Source organism: Caretta caretta, chromosome 6 (assembly GCF_965140235.1).
Source record: "Caretta caretta isolate rCarCar2 chromosome 6, rCarCar1.hap1, whole genome shotgun sequence".
NCBI classification, from domain to species: domain Eukaryota; kingdom Metazoa; phylum Chordata; order Testudines; family Cheloniidae; genus Caretta; species Caretta caretta.
The window spans coordinates 84,830,165-84,850,395 of NC_134211.1; the positions used below are offsets into that span (position 1 = coordinate 84,830,165).

The following is a 20,231-nucleotide window of genomic DNA, read 5'->3' on the forward strand; positions in this document are numbered from 1 at the left end:
TTTATAGATGTAGCAGTGCACAATGCTACATACATACATTTAAGGGTAGTGGAAAAGTGGAATTTAAACATAATAAATATCGAATCATTACAGTTTTACTGTAGGAGTAGCACAGACAAGTGCAGTTCCATTATTATAATTTCTATGGTGTATTGCATTGTCATTGTGTGGATATGTAACAAAGAGCTCTATTGTAACACATATACACAGGAGTTACAGTAAAGGCTACTGTGGAAACTATCTTAGAATTTACTGACTTCTATAATTTAATGCAATGTTAAGGTTTAGATCAGGGGTGGGAAAACTACGGCCCCGGGGGCAGCATCCGGCCCTCCAGATACTTTAAACTGGCCCTCGAGCTCCCGCTGGGGAGCAGGGTCCGGGGCTTGCCCTGCTCCGGCATGCCAGCTGGGAGCGGCGTTGGGGGCTGGCCCCACTCTGCATGGCTCCTGGAAGAGGCAGCATGTCCCCCCTCTGGCTCCTATGTGTATGTTACCCAAAATTGGGTCAGCTAGTAAGCTTAGGGAGGATTAATGACCCACCAGTGTTTGGCAGAAAGCAGCACGTTTATTATACTGTTAGCTAAGCCTCAAAAGAAGGGGTGGGAGAGGGTCTCATGCTCACAGACGCAGACTCACGCTCCCAGGACAGGCAGGGCACTGGAGATGTCAGGATCCTTTAAGGTAAGTGTCCCACAGCACAACGATGGACGGTGCGATGAAAGTAAGTCTTCCTGGGGCACAATGGCAAATCACTGGCCAGGCGGTCTGGGCGAAGGGCCTTCACAGGAGGTACAGGCTTGTGAGTGCACTCCTGAGCACATGGCCCCTTCCCCTTTTAAGGACCTGCTCCTCATGGCCTGCTACTAGATGTGACTTGGCCGTGTCTGGTTGGTCACACTCCACCTTGGACAGTGTCCATGCATTGGGTGTGTGAGCGCTGCCTAATTAGTCCCAGACACCTTGTCTACCTGGGAGCTGTTCAAAAGTGGGGGGGCAGGGGGAGGAAGAGAGATAACAGACCTTTTGAACATACAGGTTATACATAGCATACAGATCACTGCTGCTTCTACAACAGTGTAGGGGCAGCCAGGGGGCTTCATATGCTGCCCTTGCCCCAAGTGCCTAAAGACAGGGCAGCGTACAGAGTCGCCTGGCTGTGCCTCCATGTAGGAGCTGGAGAGGGGACATGCTGCTGCTTTTAGGAGCTGCTTGAGGTAAGCGCCGCCCAGAGCCTGCACCCCGACCCCCTCCTGCACCCCAACCCCCTGCCCCAATTCCCCCTCCCACCTGCCAAACCCCTCAGACCCAGCCTGGAACACCCTCTTGCACCCTGAACTCCTCATTTCTGGTCCCACCCCAGAGCCTGCACCCTAACCCCCAGTTTTGTGAGCATTCATGGTCTGCCATACAATTTCCATACCCAGATGTGGCCCTTGGGCCAAAAAGTTTGCCCACCTCTGTTTTAGATGTTAAGGTAATCTTTTAACTTTAATTAAAAGAAGCCAAAATAGAAAAGCTGTTTCAATAAATACTTTTTCAAATGCACCTGTGTAGTTTAATGTCTGATTCTCAAACAACTGAACAGGTTTTCTTCATTATTCAAAATAGATTACCTATGGGTTGAGAATTAGTAGGAGACCTCATTCATGAGTTGCCAGCTAGCCATTTTTATTCTAAGCATTTGTACCATTTGTAAGCACAGAGATGGGGAAAGGAGAAGAACAACAGTGGAAGAGCATCTGTGTATGTAGACTTTAGACTTACAGGGATTTACATTGTAAATTCTACTAGTTAATGTACAGCAAAACTGTTGAAAAAAATTTGATTTACTTCCTGGTGCTGCAGTGTGTTTTCAAATGACATTCATGTTGCTTTACAGATGCAGTATTTACTAGATCTCTTGTTTAAAGTAGTGAAGGGAATACATTCTTGGTAGATTCAAGTGATTTCATCCCTGACTTCATAATTGTATGGATTTGAAAGAACTGAAGCTAATCTTGAAGTAGCACAAGACAGTGAAGTTATACAAACTAAGCACTTTCACATTAAATATTTTGACATTAGAGACAGCATTTTCATAGGTTTTGACTTATCAAAGTTAAGCTGAGATCATACAACCTGAATGTAATCGTAAAAAAATAAATTGGTTTGTCTTCTCTTCTCCCCCACTTTTTTCCTTTGTCTGTTTAGACTGTAAAAATCTGTGGGATAGGGACTTGTCTTGCATGTCGGTGAAGCATTTAATACATTAGAACAGAATTTCAGTCTAAATGTTGTTTAAAATTTATATAATCATAGAAATGCAGGGCTTGTAAGGGACCTCGAGGTCATCTAGTCCAGCCCTTTGTGCTTAGACAGGACCAAGTATTCTTTCCTGGACCTTTCCTGACAAGTATTGTCTAACCTATTCTTAAAAACCTCTAATGACAGGGATTCCAAAACATCTCTTGAAACCTATCCCAGTGCTTTACTATCCTTATAGTTAAGTTTTTCCTAAAATCTAACCTGTCCCCCTTGCTGCAGATTAAGCTGATTACTTCTTGTCCTACCTTCAGTGGATATAGAGAATAATTGTTGTCTTCTTTATAATAGCCCTGAGTATATTTGAACATTATCAGGTCCCCCTATAGTCGTCTTTTCTCAAGGCTAAACATGCTCAATTTTTGTAACCTTTCCTCACAGGTCAGATTTTCTAAACTTTTTATCATGTGTTGCTGTCCTCTGGACTCTCTTGAATTTGTCCACATCTTTCTTTAAGTGAGGCGCCCAGAATGGGTGCAGTACTCAGCCTGAGGCCTCACCTGTGCCAAGTAGCACAGAAGAGTTACCTCCTGTGTCTTACATACGGGTGTGTATTACTTACTTACATAAATACTGATCAGTGCTTAAAATCCCAAAACATAGGGCACAGTCTTTTTATTCAACAGAATGTTACTGGTTAATTGTGAGGGGCTAGTTTAAGGATAACCCAAACTACACAAACTAACAGGAAGTGATCTTAGAAGGACAGGGATTTCTTATTGTGCCTTTACAGAGATAGGACAAACTTATTTATCCACAAATTTAACTTCCAGATCCTGGAATTTTGGGGAGTGGCTCTGGGAATTGGGATGCAGGATTCCAACATTTTCACTGAATATAACCCCCTTCCCCCCAACCCATTAGACTACTGCCGCTTTAATGTAATTGGTGTAAACTGTGCCACAAACATGCAAAGGAAAATTGACAACTGTTACAAACCAAATGCATAACTACTTGTTTAGCATAAGTAGTTAGAATATGTGCTAAGTGACCATTCAAGGCAGAGTGGCCCCTTAACGCATATGCAGTCATGGGAAGAAAAGAGGGAGGGTTAGTGGATTACAGATTGTAGTAATAAACCATAAATCCAGTGTCTGTCTACTTATGCTAAACAATTTGTTCCACCTGGCATTTAGCTGTGACACTTAGAGTATCTTTCCCAGACTGGAAGAAGAGCTCAGCGTGTCTCTAAAGCTTGTCTCTCTCACCAACAGAAATTGATCCAATAAAAGATATTACCTCACCCATCTTGTGTGTCTCATATCCTAGAACTGACACAGCTAAAATTATGCTGCATTAGCACTAATAAGCTTTATACTGCCAAGGCAGAAGAGATTTTATCTGTTCATGTTAAAGATATGAATCTTGTTTGTATCTGAAAGAATCCTCCAAACCACCTGATAGAAACTCGTCTTTTGTTCAGCCGCATTGTGACTGTAAGGATTTTTTGTTTTTTGAGCATTAGTATGGTGGTGAATATTTCTGTTGCTAGCTTTGGTTAATATTTTAAATAACTACTTTTTTTGTAGAGTAGAGGGACTCTCTCACAACATAATAGGCTGGATTTTTTTTCACTGTACAGAATGTTATGTTTTCTGTAAGCCTTTATGTATGTTGACATTTTTGTGTTCCATTCATGTAATTAACAAATAGTGTTCTAAATGTCACTGCTCAATCATAGAGACAAAGGTGGACCAACTCTTTACTTTACCCACCTTGTCTCTCTAATATCGTGGGACCAACACTGCATGCAACTGTTCAATCATATTGCTTTTTGTTGTATACCGTTCTTGTATGTTGCTCATATAGATTGCTAGCTCTTCATGTCAGAGACCTTGTCTTCCTGTCTCTAAAGGACCTAGTATGTTCCTTCTGTTGTGAAAATGTGTCTAAAACTTACAGATCTATGCAGTCCCATTAAGTGTATGGAAACTCATCTTCTTGCTGGCATCTTCTCTATACGTGTTGGGATTGAGGTGTTGAATTCAGGTTGTTGAGAAATAAAAGCAGCATGAAATTCCTTTCCACTGTTTGGTGGCATGTGTGTTGGAAGATATCTGCTTAACAATTAATTCTGATGGTACCGTAAAGTTCAGCTTTCTCTCTTTCTTTTATATGCTGTGATTTAGTTATTTCAGAATTATTTAGATTTACATTGTGTGTCAGTTTGATCTTTAGACTTGCCTGCTTTTCCAAATCTTTGGAGTTCATTTTCAAACTGATATCTGTTCTGGGATGGAAGTAATGTTATCATTGGGGATAGCAGTAAAAATCTGATCTTTGAAGACCATATTATTGGGTGAGTTTGAATGACTTGGAAACATAATTTTAAAAAAGGTGCTGTTAGTAGATTAGTTCTATTATCTGTAGCTGTGGTCTTGTGAGAGAAGCAAGGGGGCAAGATTTGAGATGTAAAAAATGTTTACTAAGTAGAACAGGGAAGTTTTTAACATCTATTTTGGGGGGAGGGGAAGTAAGAATAATAATGTAGATCATACACTTAACTATCTAGATTTAATATTTTTGATATCTGTATAAAAGGGAATTAGTTTAATCCAGAGTGGATAAAAATAGATTAAAACATTTTTTATTTAAATTGGACTTTTAAATTTAAAATTAAATATAGTTTGTTTTTTTTAATAAGCCTGTTTTCAGATTTGAAATTGACAATTTATGTTAAGGCCTAAGCTTATCTATTGAAATCATTTTTTTTTTGTATTTAATTTAAATATTAAGCAGTAATGTTTGCTGCCAGGTTTTAAAGAGAATCAAACCACTGAACTTGTTGAAGTCGCTGGATAAGCACCTGGTACCAGAATTTGTTGATGTGCTAAACCAGTGTTTGACAGCAATAGCCTTTTTCTGTAGGAGCAGAGAGAATATTCTCTTCATTTCAGCTTATTCAACTAGTTCAGTTCAGTGACTAGCTCATTAATACTTAAAGCCTGGTCTATACTGAGAAAATGAAGTTGGCTTAACTACGTTGCTCAGAGGAGTGAAAAATCCACACCCCCCCCCCGACCGGCGTAGGTAAGCCGACCGAATGCCCAGTGTAGATGGTGTTAGATTGACGGAAGAATTCTTCAGTTGGCCTAGGTACTGCCTCTTGGGGAGGTGGAGTGCCTGTGCTGATGGGAGAACCCCTCCCATCTGCGTAGGTAGTGTCTACACTGAAGCGCTACAGCAGCGCTGCTGCAGCAGCATTTCAAGTGTAGATGAGCCCTAAGATACCAATTGGGAGTTTGAAAAAGCTGAAAAGCTCATTTTCCTCTTCCAATATATGAATGAAAACTAAGTATGAGAGGATGAGATATACTGTTTCTATAATTTGGAAGGACATGGTGAGACCAGAAACAATCAGTTCAATTCACTAACTGCAGATAATAATTCCTAGTTTAATAAATCAGTTGATTCTTAAATGCAAAACATGTTTTGATAACATTTTTTTTCTAGTGTGCGGCAAATTTTAAGGAATTTTATTTAATAATAATTAATAATAAAAAATTAAAATGCTGTTTTGAGCTCTTTTAATTGCATATATTGCAAGTAAAAATAGTCTAGTAATTAAGTGTATAATTTGCTACTTTCTAACATAATAATGTAAAAAATAAGAAATCAAAATTAATTGAAATTGAGCTGTATAATTAAATAAATGTATATAGGCACAGTGTATCCTCCTGGTTTAAAAAAAAAAAATAAGCCTCAGATTTAGTGTAAAGTCTGTTTGCAAATCAACATGTTTTTATAGTTACCAGCCAATGAGAATCAACTATTTTTCTTTAGGAAAAGAACTAACAAGTACAAATACAAAACATGATTAAAATCAAGGTTGTATGGTTGCTGATTTAGGTCATGATGACAATTGGTTATTTAAATGGTTTTCATTTAAATCACTCTATCCTGATTTCATCCCCTACAACAGCATTTTTCAACGCGTGGGTTGTGACCCCTCCTCGGGGTAGGCCTGAAGGACTAAACTGTGTGTGTGTGTGTGAAAGGGGGAGACCATGGACAGGCCTTTCCATTGTTTTTCAGTGTGTCAACCTTAATTCTCATGGTTTTGAAGGATACCTTGCAAACATGAATTGAATGTTATGTGAAAGAGTTGTCTGCCTGAATTTGCAAAGAGCCTGAAACAGTTAAGAATTCTGACCTCCATTCATTTCAATGAGTGTTAACTCAGATGCCAATGATGATATTTTAAATGTCAACATTAAATATTTCATTGTTCACCAAAGCATGTAGAGAAAAGAAAGGATGTGCCATGTAGTGAAGATCTACACAATATAACTTGTAGTGATGGCAGGGTTGAAGTGAATGTGATTAATTTAGCTTTCTTGAAATGGAGAGCTCAGCTTTAATAAGTTTGGGAAATGCTACCTTACAGCTGCATCACTTGAAAAACAAACTCCACCTCAATTTTCAGAAAAGCTCTCAGTGATCTCTGCTACTTTAGATGAGCTGACAGATATTTGAAAGAACCAAGCCTCCAGTTTCACTGCTTGTCCTGCAGAAGCTTGTGTTTTTGAAACCATTATTTTCTTTGTTACAGCTGCACTCAAATGGCGATAGAGGCTTTGAGAATGTGGAACTGGGGATCATAGGAAAAAACAAGAAAATCCCAAGAAGGGTCATTCACTTTGCAAGTGGAGAAACCATGGAAGAATATAGCACAGATGAAGAAGATCCGGTGCAAGAAAAAAAAGACCTCTTGCCTTCTGTTGATCCTGTAGGTTTGTTACAGATAATTCTTTATTTCATTTGCCATTTACTGGAAAAGTGACAACCACTTTTTGCACTTGGAAGAAACAAAAATAATTATTGAATTCAAATCTGACTTCTATTTTATTTTAGCCAATTACAGTTAGGGATGTAAATAGGGTTTAAAAATAGTAACCATGTAACCTATTAAAATTCTATCGGTTAAACGGTTAACCGTTAAGGAGTTCACATAGGCGGGGAACTAGGGATGTGTGGGTGCTGTAGCACCCCCAGGTTTTGCACAGTGAGCAACTCCAGTATAATAAAAGGGAACAGTAGAGAACTTGGAAAAATAAAATAAAAAAATTGAGATGTTTCAGAAAATACCAAAAATATATTTTGAAGTATGTTGTTAGACTACATCAAGTTCAACATCTACATTTTAATTAAACTTTCCATATTTTCCTGATCCCCACTAATTCATGTTGGGTTGGAAGGGTAGAACACTGTCTTTAATACTTTGTCTTGAATAAGTTCACTGTGGTGTCAGTAACCCAGGAAGTATAGGTACACAGGAGGAGATACTTGCTTGTCTCAATCCATTGGAGTGTGTGCTACTATGCTTTAGCCACTGAGTGATGGCACATTGGAGGAACTAACCAGCCAACCATACCACTGTGTCAATACACCCATCACATCTTTAAAGAACTCCGACTCCAATGAAGAGCTTTACTAGTGGGGCTCCCACAAGGAGTATCCTGGTTTTGGTATGGGTATTCTGCTTGTTTCTTCCTGAAAAAGTGTTGTTGCCATAGGGTTTGGTTAATTAGAGGGTAGCTGTGGGAAGGGGCTGTAGATCACATTTCTCTTTTCCATGGGCTTTGAGTTAAACTAGGTGGGAAAGAGAGAAATTGTGGGTATGAGAGAGGCCAGGTTGGAAAACTGGAACTTCAGCAAAAGGGAAGAGGGTATGTGGGGAACAGAAATTGGGACAAACGCAAATTACAAGGGAAACTGTGGAGTTAATCCATAATGGATTTGTAGCTTTGAACTCTGTTATTGGGCTGAAGCTTATCTTCATTTGGGAAAGAGGAACATGAATATTGGCTGGAGTGGACAAAGGATGGGATAAGGAACAAAAACATGTAAAGCGTGCAACTTACTAAAAATGACAGTATATTAAGTAAAAGTGCTTTATTAAAGGGCAGTTCTTAGGCTTGCTCATATCCTGTTTGTTTAGGGAATCTGTGGGGAGCGCAGCATGAGTCACTCAGTACTGGCTAAGGAGGTCACAGATTTATGCCTGTATTCAAGTATTATTCTGAGTCAAAGTTATCCCCAACCACTCAGAATCTATCCTGGTCTTTCCCAATGCAAATCTCTCATTTAAATGTTCCCAACTATCCGCAATCAGCAGGAGGCCAGGCCAGGATGAATGATGGGACATTGTATGCAAGGCTAGGAGTACAGGTGAACTGCCTTCTCCTACATAAAGTACAAAAAGATTGTTTCCTTTTCAGTCCACTCCAGAAAGCCACTTCTTAGCGCATGATCCAAAGCCCACTGAAGTCAGTGAAAAGAGTCCCATGGAATTTAATGGGCTTTGGATAAGGCCTTTAAGAAAAGTACGTGGCCAGTACTTGTATTCCTTTGAATAGCACTCTCCCATCTGTACTGTGTTGAGGGAAGGCACTGGAGAGCCAGCTGTAGTGAGGGTACAGGCTACGTCTACACTAGAAACTTCAAAGCGCTGTCGCGGTAGCTCTCATGGCAGCGCTTTGAAGTGAGAGTGTGGTCACGCGTGAGCGCTGGGAGAGCGCTCTGGTAATCCACCTCCACGAGGGGAACAGCTCCGAGTGCTGGGAGCGCAGTTTCTAGTGCTCGGAGCCTGTCCACACTAGCGCTTTAAAGCACTCAAACTCGCTGCGCTTGGGGGTGATTTTCACACCCTTGAGCCAGCAAGTTAGAGCGCTATAAAATGTAAGCGTAGACAAGCCCAGAGACACACCACTCTACAAACTGACGTGTTCAAAGTACATTCAGAGATGCATGGTAGATGAAAATAGTGTGAAGAGTTCCTTTTCTTGCTTCCTGGTTACAGATTTGTATACACTAAGGAACATGAAGTGTGCCAAAGTTGAGATTGGTTCTCTTCACCCCCCCCCCCCCCCCCCAAATTACTATGTTATCCTTAGTTTTTTATTAACTTTTTTAATTAAAAGAATTCTGTGGCTTGTGGAGCACTGTTTGTTTTCACTCCTTTTTTTCTTTTATGAAAGAAGCTTCATTTTAACAACTTCAATAAAGGTAAACTCGACGAAGGGTTGCTATTATCTGAGGTATGTTTTCTGTATCCCAAATGAGTTGAGGACATACTAGTCCAAGCTGAGCTGTGATGTTTTTGCAAACAGCTGCTTTAAAAATGTTTTGTATTGTAGGATTTCTATACACACAAATAAATAGTCAGTTTGCTGGGACCAGCATGTCTACAACTCATTATCCCAGTTGGGGTACTAAAAACTATGTTGCAAATAATAGCAGCTTCTGGTCCAATTTACCTTATAGAACATTTAGTACTTTGGAAATTCTGCATCATAAAATTTTGGAGCCCAGCTGGTGTTGGCATCTTTACAGCTCCTCTACTGAGTTGTATACTTTCTCTGCAAAATAAAAAAACACTTTTTTTATATTGCAGAGAAAGTATAATTAAGCCAAAACACTTACTGAATGTTTTAGAACTAAACTGAAAATGACCACTTTCCCTTAGCTGACAAGCTTTAAGCTTAGATTTTCAAAGATTATCTGAAGAAATAGCCAAGTCCGAGGAAAGAAACTGTATCAACCCAGTCTCTCTAATTACCCCTTCCTACTCAAAACCCAGAACCAGTACTCCACTCTCATCCTCCTTGACTTACCAGCCACCTTTGACACCATCTCCCATCCTCTTTTCCTTGAAATATTGTCTTCCCTTGACTTCTCTGACTCTGTTTTCTCTGGGTTCTTCTACCTCTCTAATTGCTCCTTCAGCTTCTTGTTTCCAGAGGATCCTCCTAATTTCCCCCCTCCAACTTTGTGTGGTCCACAGGGCTCTCTCCTTGGTTCCCTTTTCTACTCTCTACACCTTATCTCTAGGTAATTTCATGAGTAAATTCAACTGCCACCTCTATGCTGATGACTTCCAGGCCTGCCACCTTCTGTCCTAACTAAAATCTCTGCCTGTCTCTGGCTTCTCTTCAATGATGTCTAATCATAAGGTCATGCTTAACATGGCTAAACCAGAGCTCTGAGTCTTCCCTCAAGCCCTCCCTGCTACTTTCTTTCTCGATCACTGTGGACTTGCACCTCTCTAGGTCCTCGTATCCAGAGTGTCTAAATCTTGCTGGTTTTTTTTCTGTGTATCATCTGTAAGATACATGGCATGTTCTATCCATCTACACAGCTAAAACTCTTATCCACGCTCACATCTTGTTTTACTACATTGTCCTTTTCTCTGGACTTGACAAATGCAATCTTGCTCTACCCATTCTGAATGCTTCTGCAAAGATCATTGTCCTAACCCATTGCTTTGACCATGATGCCTCTGTTTTGTATCCCTCCACTGGCTTTCCCTTCTCTATGCATCAAACATAAGCTGGCTTGTTTTTATTTTCAGGGCCCTTTGTGACGTTTCCCATCCTACCTGTTAACTCTCATTCACTGTCAAAATGTCAGCTCTCGCCTCCAATTGGCTCATGATGCTAGCCTCCATCACCCATTTGTTAAATTTTCAAACAAGCACCTTTGTTCATTCTCTCATGCTGCTGCTTATGCTTGGAAGGAGCTCCCCATAGAATCTTCAAAACTACCTCATTATTCTCCTCCAAAAATGTCCTTAATTTTTTTTGTTTCATATAAAAAGACTTAAGTGGTTAGGCTGCTGATGAGCTCAGGCCACGGTCTATCATACTGACTAATATTGTTTCCTTGTACTTCCTCATCTGTTTGCCTGTCTCTTGTTTGTAGCTTGATTACAAGTTGCTTAGAGCTGGGACATTCTTTTTGTTCTGTGTTTGTACAGCGCCTAGCAGAGTGGGGTCCTAGTCCATCATTAGGGTTCCCAGGCTCTACTACAATACGAATAGTAAATAAATCTGTGTCGGTCAGACAATAAAGTAAAAGCAAAGCCAAGGCCATGCATTGAGTGCACGAGGAAGTCAAAAATAAACTACCCCAAAATAATCATTGGTCTTAAAGATTTTTCAGCTCATGGAAGGAGGGAGTGGGGTGGGGAACCTACACTGTCTAAGTCCTTTACCATAATCTTCAAGGAGTTTGTTTAACTAAAACATTTTACGTTCTAAGCCAAGTAACACTGAAATTCTCTTGGAACGTATCAACAAAAATACAATACACTCCCCATCCTTAGACTCAACACACATTGTTGCTTTGCTTTGGGTAAATGATGTTAGGCTTCTTTTTGATCATTCAGTGTTAAAGTCGTTAGTCCATTACAGTCTGTAGTTACACTAGATTTGTTGGTCTTATTGTCATGACAGGTAGTTTGCTGCCATGTTGTCTCTCCAAAATAATCTGAATGTGTGGGGTTTCTTTTTTAAAAAAAAATAGGTGGGTCCACAATGTGTAGAACTCTTATTAAATGTCCTTTTGAGTCTTTTAGTTACTAGGGCTAATATTTCTTCAAGTGAGTGAGCTTCCTTACTACAATTCAACTTCCTTAGGAATAGAACTGTATACTACTACAGCTGAATATTCCTTGAGATGTTTGTAAATTTTAATTTTAGTTGCATCTTCCTTCTCTGTGTGAATTTAGATAGAGAGGGTATGTGTGTGTATTTAATAGAAATGAAACAAGATTTGCAACATTAATCACTCATTGCATCTTCTAATGCAAATCTGATAAATTCTATTAGAAGAACAAAGTACTTTTCCACCCCCATTCTCTCAGTCAAAGCACTGAGATTTCTTTGAGCATAGGGGATTGGAATGCACTGTCTCAATGCTTGTTAATAAGTCTTATTTTAAGTGCCATTTTTTCTAGTATTATTCAATACGTTTAAAGCTACTTCAGTTAGAGTAAGACTTTTATATAGAGAGAGCTATTCTGTGGTAATTCTGTTCATCTGACTCTGGAAGGTCTCTTAGTCACTTGCAAACTAGCTGTTCTCTATATCCTAGTTTGTATTGCTTTTGGGAACTTTTGGCACCTTTGGAAAATCCTACCCATGTAAACTAAGGGAGCAAGTAAAAAGAAAGGAAAGCAGGATTAATCCCTGTGTGTGTGTTTCCTTGTTCCCAGTGTTTCACTGTGAAAAAACATTTTTCTCTTTTCCTCTTGAATTAGCACAGAATAGCTTCTCTTTTGTCTTTCTCCCTCCTTTGAGACAGTTGAAGGAACAGTTTACCTTTTGGATTATGGGATACAGTGTTTCATATTGACTAGTTATGCTGGTTGTATTGAGGGCACAGTTTGTAACTGAAGCAGGGGCTCTGATAAATAACTCTGTTTTTTCCTAGAATCTTATTAAAACTTTTCATAGAGGTGGTCCTGACTTACTAAATTTGTTTAATTTTGCATTGTGGCAAGATAGTGGAAACTAGAAAATTATGTACATATCATTGAATTAAAAGTACTATTAAATTGTATCTGAATTTGCATTACTTCAATAGTACGTTAAAATACTTCTGCATTTGGTTTATTACATTCCTGTTACTTTGAGAAGTTCAGTTCCTTTTGGTATTTTTAAATGTTAAAGTAATGCTTCTAGCCGCTTGCTCGTTGCTAACCAGCAGCACTCTAAAATGGTTTGTCCTGTGCACTGTGTGAATGCCTTTTTCACCTTACCACGTTGTTTATCTGTATGGTGCCAACCATTACTCCCATTTATAGCAACATCCTTTCCAGCACTCTTCCTGACTAAACAGGCACAAACATGACTGACTACATTAGAAGGACTGCCAATTGAGTACTTAATTAACAAGCATAGGGTGCTTTTGTGTAGCTAGGACAGCAGCCTTTTCGCTTATGCTTGTCACCATAGCAGGACACTTCCTATAAGCCCTGCTAAAAATACATAGTGTCTGGATTCTCAGTTGGCAGTCAACAGAATGATGCAGGTAGTGTGAAAGACGGTCTTGTGTAAGCCAGAGGAACGTTCTATCAGATAAGCACTGAAATCTGGTAATCTGCATACAAACACAAAATGTCATTGTGATGCTTTGTCTTTAAACCATAGAGATTAGTTCTAAAACCTTTGATAGCTATATACATATTAAATAACATATAAAGCAAGAATTTTCACACTTGTTTTAAACAGCATTTGTCAGGAAGACTCGATTTAATCATGGATTTCTACATAAAAGTGCATTCTTGCTGGTTCTTTTAACTTTAATACATATTCTTCACAACTCAGATGTAGGTTTCATTTTTAGAAGGTACACACTATATACATTTTTAAAGTGATTTATTTTGAAAACTTTTCAGATTAGTTTTACAGCTATATCAGAAAATGAAAGATTGGTTATTTCATTTACCAAAGTTAATTGAAGCAGATAGTTCACCTCCCAATGACTTCATAAATATCCCCAATTCAACAGATTAATCATTAATATTTGGAGGATTTTCTTGTTCACTGGTGTGACTTCCTTTAAAACATCAGCAAACACATTTCTTGAATGGTTCACCCTTAGCTCTCAAGTTTGCTATAGTTGAAGGGATAATTGCTGGATGTCCATGTCATAGCCAACTTCTCTTCTTCAGCAGTTAAAGTTTGACCCTGGTACCAAGTATTGAGAATATTTGCAAGAAAATGAGCTGGAGATAGTGCTTGTCCCATTCGTGTTTTTGATGCTTGAAATTTAACTCTGTTGCATATTTCTCTTTAAGATCTCACTCAGTTTCTTCCAGATTTCAACAGTGTCAGCAATAAAACAGCTCTTTCCCTGCATTTTGTTCACGGCTATAGAAATAGGCTTCAGGGTACTCAGCATGTGTTCAACATTTCTCTTAAGCCCAATGTTGAGAACTTTGGCTGTGACAGTGCCATCTATTTTTTCACAATTTTGTTCACAAACTGTCATCAGATTAGGCCAGTTCTTGATATAGTGCCCAAAACAGTCCATTACTGAGTTCCATCGCACGTCTTGTGGGAGAGTTAGCTTAGTTCCTCCCACTTTTTTCAGAGCAGCTGCTGCAAAATGGTTGTTACGGAAGTATCTTGCAATTTCAACGGACTTAGCCTTTATTTCTGGTACACTGAAGTCTTTGTCTAGCAGGTGCATCAAATGAGCACTGCAACCGTACATTATTAGCTTGGGACTCTCTTCTAAATTTCTTCTCATTGTGGATACATTTGCAGCATTGTCTGTGACCAAGCTGCATACTAGACATTTGAGGTTTTTTCAGTTTGTTATAGCTTTTACTGCTGCTACTTGTAAGCATTCTGCTGTGTGTGCATTTCCTGATGTATCAATTGTTTCTTTAATGAAGACATTCCCTTCTTCTGTTGTCTCATAAGCACATACAACAGGATCGTTGTAGACATTGCTCAATCCATCAAGACTTAGGTTAACAATTTCACCCTCTAGAACTTTTGCACGCTGCTCGCTTTCTCTTTCACACACTTTATCCAGCAATTTGCCTGTGACATCTGCTTTGTTGGGTGGATTGTATCCTGGTCTTAATGACTGAACCATGTTAATGGTTAAGTGTGGGTTCTCAATCCTACGGAAAGGAGAGTTCGTTGCATAAACAAATTGCGCAATTTTTTCATCAATTACCTCTTTTTGTAATCCGCTGGTTCTTATCACAAACTTATCTATGGTTGTTTCTGGATGATGGAGATTTTTTTTTCTTTCTGCTACAGGTGATATACTATGGCTATGTGACATACATGATGTGACTGAAACACTATCATTGGCAGATAACTCTGAAACTATAGAAAATGATGGTGATCTTGAAGGTGGATGGTCTTCAGAATCCTGTATGTTGAGGATGGATTCTCTTAAACAAAATAAGTCAATGCAGTTATTTAATTATTATTACCATACTGCTCATTTAGTATTATTCATTGCATTCACTGACACTCAGTACTACTTTAAAGCTGAAATTGTAAAAGGAAGATCTGCCTGTTTTAAACTATTTATTTTTTATCACAACTGCATCTAAAATGATGTTACTCTATGGTACTAACTATATTTTTTGTTCAAACATGAGAATTCAAGAATAGTCCAGAAGGAAGACCAGCAGTCCTTAAGAAAGAAGTATGAAATAAAAAAGTTTACCAACCTGAAGATCCTGCAAGTTCAGACATGTTCCTTTCATCCTCTTCAACGCTGCTTCCTCCTGAGAAGGAACACTTCTCATGATGTTGTTTCATTCAGGCAACCAAGCCTTGCATTTCTTTGTTGCACTGTTTGCATTTTGCATGCATGCTTGTCTTACCCACAGGTAGAGGAACTTCATTAAAATATTCCCAAACTGGGTCTCTTTTATGGCCTGCTGCCATTATAGGTTTTCCCTTCTAGTGAGAGAATGGTATGGTAGATCTCAAATTAATGAAGGCTATGCTCAGAAACACCTTAAGACTTCTGGAATATGCTGCTCAAACAGTTACACTTTTGTTTCTACTGCCTGTGCCTCCCATCTCACGTTTATCTCCAGACATCTTCTCCTTGTCTAGGTCTGTTCCGCCCCCAACAATCTTTTATTCATTGAACTTTTTGAAACTTCTGCACTTTTAGAGAGAGGTAAGGGATTGACTCTATGTACACAAATTTGCAGAGGGACAATAGGGTTGAGGTCTGTTGTTTCTCGCCTCTATATATATATTATTTATTTTAAAACATTTTTGCTGTTAACAAGCATTTTATCTCTGGAGAACAAATCCACAGTTAGAGAACTGCAAAACTAAGCATCTCTGATGGTATCTTCTAGACTGAGCACTGAGTCCCATTGGGAGATAGAAAGATTAACCTAAATAATCTATACAGAAGCCCCTTGAACACCATAAGATTGAGTCCCTAATCCATGAACTATTGGAACTCATTTACAAAACTTTTCTTAAACATTACATGAATATATTGTCTCATACTATAGAATTAGAATTTATAATTGCTATTCCATGATGAGAGATCTTTGAGCTAGGTTTTTTCTCAAAAAAGCATTTTATCAAAAAAATCCGATTTTTATTGTTGTTTTCATTGTAAAATAGCGTCTGAAAATCCTTGCTAAGTAATCCATCATCTACATAGACTCTTTTGTCTGACCAGTGAAATTGTTGCACGCAAACTAGCGTTAGAGTAAGGGTGGTGATTAGTTGAGTTACTTTTGTCACAATGGACAAAGACTCTTGGCATGGAAGAGCTAAATGCTTTACAGTAGCTGAAAACCTCTGCTATTGCACAGGTGTAATTCATAATGTCAAAATGGCTGAGAACTTAAACTGGATGATACAGACTGCAAACCCCAGTGGTGATTGAATCTAGTGTTGTGAACAAAGAGCTCTCAACCATTCTTGTGGCTGTTTCCATCGCTTCACGCTGACTCAGCAGACATTGTAGGCTTCAGAGTGACCATTCTAGAGTCGTCTTTTATAGATAATGGTTCAGGTGTGTCTCAGTAAGAACTACCATTTTACTGGTACTATCCAGCAGAAAGACCCCTCTACTGACAGTTTCTTATTAAAAAACAAACCTCATTTGAATTCAGGAGCTGGAGATTTTCAAAGTTTTATTCAAGCAAACTCTATTATTTACGAGAAACATATCTGTTTTCTAGTTAATCATATAATTTGCCTTTTCACAACGGTCAAAGTCTCTAGCATTGTCATTAGAACTGGTTGGAAATTTTTTGATTTTTCTCCATTCCCCCTCCCCAACAAATTGTATGACCTAGAGGGATGCTCAGCCTTTCTCAGCAGGTTAGAAACCTAGACACAATGCCATGGGATTCCCAAATGCTCCTGAGGTTCTAGATAGTGACATCATCAATGTGTTCTGTATCCATTTGTCCTGAGGTTGCAATATTTCCATTGATGTGCATCTCTCCATAATCATTCATGTTTCTGTTACTTCTAGAGTAGACTGCTGCTAACGCTGTTCTGTGCTCTTGAAGACCACTTGCTGGATCTTATACTAACTGAAGCCAATAGCTAACTGACTTTGCAATACAAGCCACTTGAAGAATTTTTTGACTGCATTATATACTTCTTGGTGCAATTCAAGGTGCTGACTTGGATCTATAAAGCCCTCTAAGATTTGAATCCTGCCTGACTTAGACTGCCTCTCTCCCAGGGACTATCTTGACAACTGATCTTCTAATGGTCCTTGTGTATGAATGAAATGGAAATAGAAGCAGGGAATACTGGTGGAGAGAATTCTACTGGAATTCTGTTTTCCTAGCTGGTCAGAACTCAAGACCTTCAGCATAGTGTGTAAGGCCCATCTATTCATTTTCTCTGATGGAGTGGAGGGTTGAATTTCTTTTGAGGGGGAAGTATAAGCAATAAGACCTCTAGAAATGGCTAGTTTTATAGCCTGTGCAGTGACATCATGCTTTAAAGATCTAAAACCAGAATTAGTATAACTTTCTTAAAACCAAAGCACTGAGCTTAGTATTGACAAAGATAGACAAGGTGGCAGCTTTCTCTTCTGGATCTGTGTTCTTTGTAGGTTACTACACTTCATGTATTTACCACAATTTTATGGTCACAATGCTACTCTTACTAATTTTGTTATCATTACAGACTGCGCTTACCTGGGGACCCTACTTGTGGTTTCATATGCTAAGAGTTGCCACGTCAACCTTATCAGGTATTAGTTCACTTACTTTTTAAGGTAAACTACTCCAAAGAATATTAACTAGCTTTTTGAAAGCTTGTTACATGAAGTGTCACAACTGGGAGGTGACTTATTGGCCATTTGGAACATTCCAAAAGTCTGCCATGCATCTATATTTTGGTTGTGTAACTTTCCATCTCTTCGGTGCCAAGTTATTCATGTTGACAGAAAGAGATGTAATGAAAGAATAAACCAAAATCTCCCTCTTGCTAAATACTAATTTCCTCATCTGTGGCTTGCTAAGGAAACATTTGTTCAGGCGAGTTGTGAGACGTAATGAACCTGTCTTCCTGGGAAGAAATGTGCATGATCTGTCAGTTGTGTGTAGCACTTGGTCACCAATTGGTTGACTTACAAAACCAAGCTAGAATCAAAGCTGCTTTAGACACTTGCAGTTCGTGAGCATTTAATTGATGTGACATATGTCCTGATTTGGTTTAATAGGGAAATATTTTGATGTGCCACCAGACATATAAGAACTTCAGTAGAAGGATATGTGTAAAATAAAGTGTTTTCCAATCAAAGGCCATTAGATCTGTAAGCAAGTAAGTCTGTTTTCTATAGAACTTACCATCTACAGCAGTGATGTCTATAAATCACTGGTGTGACTTGGCCTGAAAAGAACGTTGTTGAGAGAGAGTCAGTATGCATAAGGTTTTAGTTCTTGTCATCTTGAGATTCTGAATATTGTGTTAAATATCTGTATTTACAGTATTTTTGAGATATTTGTTGGATTATCTAATAGCTAGCTTCTGATTTGCTCTTCCCGGAGAGGGTTTAGCAACAGAGCTAACAAGTTCATACTATCCAGTAAGCTTATTTTCCTGAAGAGTCCTGCAGATTTGATGTACATTCTCCTTGGTTTTTCATCCTCCTTGCCCTCAAGGCCCTATACTGCAGCAATCATTTTGGCCAAGGAATTGCCATGAGCATATCTATTCCACTCCCTTGTTAGAAGGGATGCTCTTGAGTAAAGTGATCTTAGCCCCTGGTGACTTATACTGAGAGAACTGAAATCAAACCCTTTTGATCTATGCAGCAGTGTATAGCACAGTGTAGTTAAAACACTGCTAGCCCAGAATCTACATATGTCAATACATACATTCTATAGCACATTCTACATACATACATATATGTATTTGTATGTATATGTAGTATATATACAAATACATATAATTATGTTCTATTTGCTGGCTGCAAACATCATTTACTACAAATACGTGTAATCTAACCATTATTTTACTTAGGCTTATTTTGTTCTGCTTTGGAATCTGTTAAAGCAAAAGTATTGAATTACAAAATTAAAAGTACTTCCTTTGCAGTGAAATTCTCACATTATTTGGTTCCTTTTATTAATTTTCTGTGTAGCTTCCAGTTTTGTCATTCATTCCTGCATTTTTGACTAGTTACCCACAGTTACTGGTAACATTAAATGTGTTAATGAATTAAAATATATAAAGGTACTGTATTTTAAACGCACTGAATTATCAACTTGTTCATTAAAGTGCAGTTTACTCTAAAACTAATGTAAAAATGGGCATTATGGGGTTCTGCTTCTATTTTCCATATTATATGTGCTCATTTGAAGATAATATACTTTTACCATGGGCCCTGGAAGTTGAGCTGGATTCTTTCCTTCTCACATATTGTTGCAGGTTATAAACATTCTGCTGACCAAACTCTGCCCTCTGACATTTATGCAATTGTGTGCAATGCCACTGAAAACACCATGAAAGTGGAACTGACTTGAACTTACTAAATAATATGCATAAGTAACAGAATCCATCTCTTTACCTAGCTAAGTTGGCCCTCCTATGAACAGCAGTAAACAGTAAATGTCACTAAATTGAGCAGTTATGACTGACTACACATGATGATCTTTTTGAGTAAGCAGCTGCTATCTTTTTGAAGTAGAACTGCTCTTAAAACGAAATCTAATGAATTCAGGTAAAGGCCTCTCGTTTTATTTTTAGTGTGTGACTTCCTTGGGGAAAAGATTGCATCCGTTTTGGGCATAAGTACACCAAAATACCAGTATGCCATTGATGAGTATTACAGGATGAAGAAGGAGGTGTGTCTTTCTTTACTATTATCTGTAGTATTTACTAAAGACAGCTCAATCCATTTGGCCTAAACCTCAGCCTTTTCTTTGAATCTTTTTCTTTTTAAAGCAGCTCTCTTCCCATATGCTTCCTCACCTTTAGACTCTTACCACTGGATTAGCAATTTCCAGACCTCTTAGTGAGTCCTGGTCACTGCTGTATTCCAGTCTCTTGCACAGTGCACTTTAAGGACAATTTGCAGATTGTGTGAGAGATGCATGTAGCGGTTATTGGACACTGACTGTATTCTTTAAAGAAATGGTGGAGGCTCAGTTTTTAATGTGCCTTT

At 38.6% G+C, this 20,231-nt stretch overlaps 1 protein-coding gene across 2 annotated transcripts in view; it reads left to right on the plus strand.

Moving 5' to 3' along the window:
- The window catches only part of LOC125639133 (signal recognition particle subunit SRP54), a 78,958-nt gene that overhangs the window by 55,716 nt on the left and 3,011 nt on the right, over positions 1 to 20,231 (plus strand). The window contains exons 2-4 of one of the 2 annotated variants that reach the window (XM_048855685.2): positions 6,856 to 7,032; positions 17,747 to 17,813; positions 19,814 to 19,911. In XM_048855685.2, coding sequence (XP_048711642.1) covers positions 6,856 to 7,032; positions 17,747 to 17,813; positions 19,814 to 19,911 — 342 coding nt within the window. The remainder of the gene's footprint in view (positions 1 to 6,855; positions 7,033 to 17,746; positions 17,814 to 19,813; positions 19,912 to 20,231) is intronic. The other variant, XM_075129758.1, reaches the window with a different exon arrangement.